The 7,739-nt window shown below is 36.5% G+C and overlaps 1 protein-coding gene across 1 annotated transcript in view; it reads left to right on the top strand.

The window, feature by feature from the left end:
• The window catches only part of LOC107603238 (gamma-aminobutyric acid receptor subunit alpha-6-like), a 19,779-nt gene extending 13,674 nt beyond the window's left edge, over positions 1 to 6,105 (top strand). Inside the window, exons 9-10 of the mRNA XM_016295980.1 lie at positions 1,140 to 1,387; positions 6,018 to 6,105. Coding sequence (XP_016151466.1) covers positions 1,140 to 1,387; positions 6,018 to 6,027 — 258 coding nt within the window. The 3' untranslated portion in view covers positions 6,028 to 6,105. The remainder of the gene's footprint in view (positions 1 to 1,139; positions 1,388 to 6,017) is intronic.
• Positions 6,106 to 7,739: the final 1,634 nt, after the last annotated feature.

The following is a 7,739-nucleotide window of genomic DNA, read 5'->3' as shown; positions in this document are numbered from 1 at the left end:
ATTACTCCACCAGCCTCTCTCCGTCCCCACAGCTCTCGGCCCCGCCCCTCTCGTCACAACGTTATTATTGCATACTGTTTTATAATGTACTACAATACTGAAGTGCAGATAATTGCCACTATTTGCAACAAGTAGTATACTTGAAAGTAGAAATCCTGCTATTTTAACATAGTGTAAATAGATATTTTCACTAAGTGTAAATAGAATCCATTGCTAATACGAGATTTGAAAAGGGAGGGAAAAAAAGTTTCAGAATTGTGATTTGCTTTGCACTTCTCGGCCACCGTATGAATAAGCCATAAATAACCTTGTTCACTCAGAGCAAAGACTAATTAAAGTTCATTTTACAGATGTTATTGTTGCCCACATGCTCTAAATATCACATTGAGCAGTTATGACCTCTTAATATTGTTACATTATTACCAAAAAAATTGCTATGTTGCATACAACAGTTCGGTAACACTTTAGTTTAGGGACCAATTCTCACTATTAACTAGTTGTTTATTAGCATGCATATTACTAGCATGTTAGCTGTTAACTAGTACTTATAAAGCACGTATTAATGCCTTAAAACATAACATAACATAACATAACAACATATAACATAACATAACATAAAACATAACATAACATAACATAAAATAAAATAAGCTTTAGATCATGGTGTTAGAATATGCATCGGATCCTTGAAATAAATATATGGCCGAAGAATAGCATAGTGCATCAATTTACAATGTATATAAAATTGGAAAATGCATATTTTTAATGGACCCCTTTTTATGAAGTTTGCTTTAATGCAGCAGTATAAATCACACAACTCTTCAACACTAGCCAATATTGCTACTACATCACTAAACAACCCTCCCTAAAGTGTTTTTTTTTTCTATTACAACAAATTTACCTTTGCAACAAAATCAAAAGAAACACTACCAGGGTGTATAGTATTATTTCCGTGTTGTATTTGTTTGTTTGTGTCACTGAAGCAAAAAGGATCACTGTAATAACATTGTCTGTGGTCTGTCATTACACCAGCTGCACTGTTTCCTTTCTAGTCTGCGTTCCAGGCTTAAATGTGAAAAGCGTCACTTTGATAACTGCTCGCTTGTCCTCGTGTCACAAATTAATCTGTGTGTGTGTAGAATCCTCTGGACCCTGCAGGTGTGCTGAAGAAAAGGCTGAACTCTCTCTCTCCAAGAGATGCTCCTGACAGGTTCCCCAGAGCACCACAGCCTGATCTCCATCAGCAAGGCTCCACTGTCCCTGCCAACAACATGCTGGCAACTAGTATTATTGACAAGTACTCTCGCATCCTGTTTCCGCTGTCCTTCGGGGCCTTCAACCTGGTCTACTGGATTGTCTATCTCACCAAAGACACCATGGAGTCCAGGTAGGAATCTGCTCTGTTGGTTCGGTAGAGCTTCATTCTTTTTAAGAATATGAAGAACTGTGCAAGTCAAAAATATAGCTTTTTTTTTTTTTTGACACGGATGGTCTAGGCTTAAAAACGGGCTGTGTGCAACTTTTATTAATCAGAGTAAAATTGTAGTGGATGCATATCAGAAACACACAGAAACAATTTGGCTGCATTGTGTTTTGTACCGTCACTGAAAGTGAGGTGGAGTGTGTGTCTGTTGCTCTAAAGATCTTTGCCAGTCTGGGTGGATGTCGTCTGACTAGAGAAAAGCATTAAGCATGTAAACGTCAAGTTATGTTTACCACAGGCTTTATTTTACTCAGAAATTGAAAAACCCCATTATAAAACCACATAGGAAAATCTCAAATTACTCTGATGCCAGAGTTCCCCAACTCTATTGGACGTTAAAATAAAGTGGGACCGAAAAAAACCCATCGTAGTTTAAATATCTGAACTGAGCTAATAAATTAAAATGTTGGTAACACTTTAGAATAGGGAACACTTATTCACTATTATCTACAACTTTTCACTCAATAAATTCCTAATGTGCTGCTTATTAATAGTTAGTAAGATAGTTGTTAAGTTTAGGTATTGGGTAGAATAATGGAATTTAGAATAAGGCATTAATATGTGCTTAATTACTACTAATAAATGGCTAATATTCTAGTAATATGCATGCTAATAAGCAACTAGTTAAGAGACCCTAAAATAAAGTGTTACCGAAATGTTTAAGTGTTGCTGTGCTGAAATGTTTTTGAAAACTGAGTCATTGTTTTCATAATATTCTAGACATAAATAGTGTAAAAGTCTAATTTGGTCATGTCGAAAATGTGAAAGACTTTTGTTCCAAGAAGTTCATTTACATTTGGCTTTTCGCTCACAAACTGAACGCGGGTCAGATTTTCCCTGTCCTCATGTCTCCTGTCTCAAATCCAGAGGGAAAAAAATGAAAGAAAAGGTCTCAAAGCCTCCATGAAAGCGCTGCCACGGGACAAAGGGAAAATATGAGATATCTCGTCTCTCTCTGTGTGTCTGACACAGAAATCGTAGTGGGCACTGCCAGCCTGCCGGTGGCTGTTTAATGAATAGTTCATTCAGGAGCAGACATTAAGGCTGGCTGGTGTGTATGCGGCAGTTTCATAGAAGCTACCTGCGGGTGATAAGCTCTTCGCTTTATTGCCCACTGGAGTGCCTGACGCTTTCCTCATAAATCAAAGGCAATAAATGTCAGAGCAGCCCAAAATCCCCCATTTTCCCATCTTCACGCACACCTTTGCCATAACTTTGGTGTAATGATCATTCAATTACTGCCCATCTACGATATGTCAGGAAATGTTGGATGTGAGAACCAGAGAGACAGATTTATCATATCTTTATAGATTCACACTCACATAGCACAGTCTGAGGTACTAGTAGATGTTTGTATGTATGTGTTTCTGAATGCATTTTTTACATATGTCTTGATTGATTGATTGATTGATTGAAGGTATATATTGATATCTTTTAAGTGCTTATGGTACTTACTCTTGTGTTTATGTATTTATTTATTTTGAGCGCCATACTAACATGATTTATCTGTAATAAAGAATTGATTATGCCATGGCTGGATCTTCCATTTGGACAATGATCCAAAACAAACATCAAAAATGGGTCACTGAGCACAATTCCAGTCCATCCCCTGGCCTGAGCCCTATAGAAAATGAGTGGAGTGAACTGAAGAGGAGAACAGGGATTAAAGTTTTCCGTCGCTATGACAGATTTCCGTCAATTGGAAAAAATGAGGAGAAAAGAAACATGTAGCTCATTGCTGTTGTTGTTGTTCTGCCGGCACACCAAAAATCATCCCCGCCACGGCTGCAGCTTCTCGGTGACACAGAGCAGGACTTTAAATTTCGGCACGGGATTGGGGCTATTAATAATAAATCTACTCATTCCCGCAGGTTCCGCGCTTCTAAAGCGATGATAGATGACAGAACGTATCATTTGCATGTGCTTTTGAGTCTTGCTTATTTAAAGTGAAAGAGAACTCACGCGCGCGCTCTCTTACAGACCATTTTCTGTGCGCCCACAGATCGCGATAAACTGAGAGTGACAGCTTTTAAAGATTAAGGAAGTTTGCAAATGTGATATTGATTTAATACAACAGTTCAATAAGCAAGAAGTTAATATTAAGTGACTTACGTTGTCTGACTATAACACGTACTGCCTGAGTTTGCTCTATTTTGTCAACGAAAATAGTTCCAAATAAAGTAACAGCTCAGCCGTTGCGAATCGCGCTCTCTTACAGACCATTTTCTGTGCGCCCACAGATCGCGATAAACTGAGAGTGACAGCTTTTAAAGATTAAGGAAGTTTGCAAATGTGATATTGATTTAATACAACAGTTCAATAAGCAAGAAGTTAATATTAAGTGACTTACGTTGTCTGACTATAACACATACTGCCTGAGTTTGCTCTATTTTGTCAACGAAAATAGTTCCAAATAAAGTAACAGCTCAGCCGTTGCGCATGTCTAAAAGCAAACACAGCGGTGTTTCATTCATGTATGAAAGTGCGTGTTTAAACGAATCTAGTGAGTCAGTGATTCATGATTACCCATTCATAAAGACAGTCACTTGCTTCGTTCCTGAATGAATCAGCCGTTTGAACGAATCAATTGAATGAATGATTCAGTGATAAAATCAGTGGCTTGTCGCCACCATTTTTAACGTATAATTTCAGTTATTTAAATCATTTAGTATTTCTATATTCAAAATTTTATATTTAAAACATTAATCTCAACATGAATTTAATTGCACTCATGCCACCACTGAGCCTCATTAAACGTCTAAAAAAAAGTACCTACAAATCACTTTCATGTTCTTCTGTGCCACCTCTGTAGTACAAATAATTTTTTTATTAATACAATTTTTTTTTAAATTTGACATAGATGATGACATACTTTTAATAAAATTATAAAAATGCCATTACAAAGGTAAAAATAAAACGCCCCTGTAAATCACATTGAGTCAAATATCACCTCGTATTAGGAAGGCTAATTTTTGATCAGAATTTTTTATTATTGATCAGAAGGTGCTCCTAAATTTTTTAAATTAGGATGACAAGTGCTCCTAATTACAAGAAGAAAAAAAATTGCTCTTTTTTTTTTTTTTTGCTTTAACCCCTGGGAGAAGCACCAGCATGCAACTCCGAATAATCTGGAAAGATTTTGTCTCCGATCTCTTGCCAGGTGTTCTCCAACCTCATTATAGGAGAAGACTTAGAGCTGTTATCTCTGATATCTGTTTTGGTAAAAGCACTATATAAATAAAGGTGACTTGTCATCCTGGCAAATGGCAGTTGCCAAAAAGTATTGAATAAACATGTATTGGCGAAAAATATCAGGTCTGTCCATGCTGGTGTCCCTCAGGGTTTGATTTTGGGATCGTTACTTTTTTGTATTTACACTTACGGATCTATATGTGCAGCTTTTTAATAAATTAACAAGATGAAGATATCAAATAGCACAGGAGAAAATACAATCCAAATTAAACAACAGCTTAACATAGATACATCAAGACAGAATCAGACAAATGTCTAAGGAAAAAAAAGTGATATGTATACAAAGGGATAACCAAGAAACAGGTGTGCACAATTCGAAACCTGGAAACATAATAAGTAGCTATAGAAATGAGATCTAAGAGTATGACTTGTACAGAATGACCACAAACCACAATATTTGTTTGAGGGCAGAATATGTAATAACATTGTCACTTACACCGTTGTTCTCCTCTTAAGTCAGTGGGCTTGTTGATTCCACCGTTTATTTAAAATACCTCTGCCCTGATTTTTAGATTTAATTTAAAGACATATGAGTTAAGGAATTGTAGTGTTTAATTGCTCTGTTCATGTTTCACTGGTAACACAATACTATAAATGGGGGGCAAAAATAGAAGATTGGCCTCTAAACATAAGCTGTGATAAACTGGTTTGTCAGCGAGCCATTTTCATTTTCATAGAAATCTAGTGTCTAAGAGCTGAGTAATTCATCAGATTTCTCAGCAGATTTTTTAGTCTTGCTGGATCAATACAGGAGCTAAATCATATTTTATATTCAGGAGCGTATCTATCTATCTATCTATCTATCTATCTATCTATCTATCTATCTATCTGTCTATTATCCACACAGGAGTCTATATCCGTAACCTGTCAACACAAATAAGCAAATCTATGGCTGTATTCTGAAGATAAATAAGAAACCTTCTCAGCCATATACTGGATAGGCCTTTTGCTTTGTTGATGAACTCTAGACAATGTGATGTAAAATCAATGTTATGTGGAGAATAAAAGCTGACATTCAGTCACAGTCATTTTCAAGCCATATCAAATGTGAAATGTGGTTAAAAGCCGTGTTTTAAACTGTTAACCTGTTATCTCAGTTAAAATGTTATGTTTATGCATCAGTGATGTGTTAGCAAAGACCGTCATATTTGTTAACCCATAGCTTCATTCATGTGAATCTTTTTATTTACACTTGGTGCTTGAAATCCCTGCCTTTTCCCCTTTTAACGCTTATTTTCTTTCTCTCTCTCTCTCTCTCTCTCTCTCTCTCTCTCTCTTTCAGGGAAGTGTGAGCTCTGTTAGAAATCACAGAGAAAGGGGGCTGAAGACATGGTCATCTAATAAACTGGTGAATGCATAGATGGAAGGATGGAAGAAAGTTTTTTTTTTTTTGCTTTAACCCCTGGGAGAAGCACCAGCATGCAACTCCGAATGATCTGGAAAGATTTTGTCTCCGATCTCTTGCCAGGTGTTCTCCAACCTCATTATAGGAGAAGACTTAGAGCTGTTATCTCTGATATCTGTTTTGGTAAAAGCACTATATAAATAAAGGTGACTTGTCATCCTGGCAAATGGCAGTTGCCAAAAAGTATTGAATAAACATGTATTGGCGAAAAATATCAGGTCTGTCCATGCTGGTGTCCCTCAGGGTTTGATTTTGGGATCGTTACTTTTTTGTATTTACACTTACGGATCTATATGTGCAGCTTTTTAATAAATTAACAAGATGAAGATATCAAATAGCACAGGAGAAAATACAATCCAAATTAAACAACAGCTTAACATAGATACATCAAGACAGAATCAGACAAATGTCTAAGGAAAAAAAAGTGATATGTATACAAAGGGATAACCAAGAAACAGGTGTGCACAATTCGAAACCTGGAAACATAATAAGTAGCTATAGAAATGAGATCTAAGAGTATGACTTGTACAGAATGACCACAAACCACAATATTTGTTTGAGGGCAGAATATGTAATAACATTGTCACTTACACCGTTGTTCTCCTCTTAAGTCAGTGGGCTTGTTGATTCCACCGTTTATTTAAAATACCTCTGCCCTGATTTTTAGATTTAATTTAAAGACATATGAGTTAAGGAATTGTAGTGTTTAATTGCTCTGTTCATGTTTCACTGGTAACACAATACTATAAATGGGGGGCAAAAATAGAAGATTGGCCTCTAAACATAAGCTGTGATAAACTGGTTTGTCAGCGAGCCATTTTCATTTTCATAGAAATCTAGTGTCTAAGAGCTGAGTAATTCATCAGATTTCTCAGCAGATTTTTTAGTCTTGCTGGATCAATACAGGAGCTAAATCATATTTTATATTCAGGAGCGTATCTATCTATCTATCTATCTGTCTATTATCTACACAGGAGTCTATATCCGTAACCTGTCAACACAAATAAGCAAATCTATGGCTGTATTCTGAAGATAAATAAGAAACCTTCTCAGCCATATACTGGATAGGCCTTTTGCTTTGTTGATGAACTCTAGACAATGTGATGTAAAATCAATGTTATGTGGAGAATAAAAGCTGACATTCAGTCACAGTCATTTTCAAGCCATATCAAATGTGAAATGTGGTTAAAAGCCGTGTTTTAAACTGTTAACCTGTTATCTCAGTTAAAATGTTATGTTTATGCATCAGTGATGTGTTAGCAAAGACCGTCATATTTGTTAACCCATAGCTTCATTCGTGTGAATCTTTTTATTTACACTTGGTGCTTGAAATCCCTGCCTTTTCCCCTTTTAACGCTTATTTTCTTTCTCTCTCTCTCTCTCTCTCTCTCTCTCTCTCTCTCTCTCTCTTTCAGGGAAGTGTGAGCTCTGTTAGAAATCACAGAGAAAGGGGGCTGAAGACATGGTCATCTAATAAACTGGTGAATGCATAGATGGAAGGATGGAAGAAAGGATGGATGAGAGACACATTCAGGGTCTTCTGCTGAAGATGTAACTGTGATTGTGCTGAGAGGGGACAATGTTGACTCTTCTTCACCT

Source organism: Sinocyclocheilus grahami, unplaced genomic scaffold (genome assembly GCF_001515645.1).
Source record: "Sinocyclocheilus grahami isolate Dianchi unplaced genomic scaffold, SAMN03320097.WGS_v1.1 scaffold343.1, whole genome shotgun sequence".
Taxonomy (NCBI): domain Eukaryota; kingdom Metazoa; phylum Chordata; class Actinopteri; order Cypriniformes; family Cyprinidae; genus Sinocyclocheilus; species Sinocyclocheilus grahami.
This window is presented reverse-complemented; position numbering and strand designations above follow the sequence as displayed.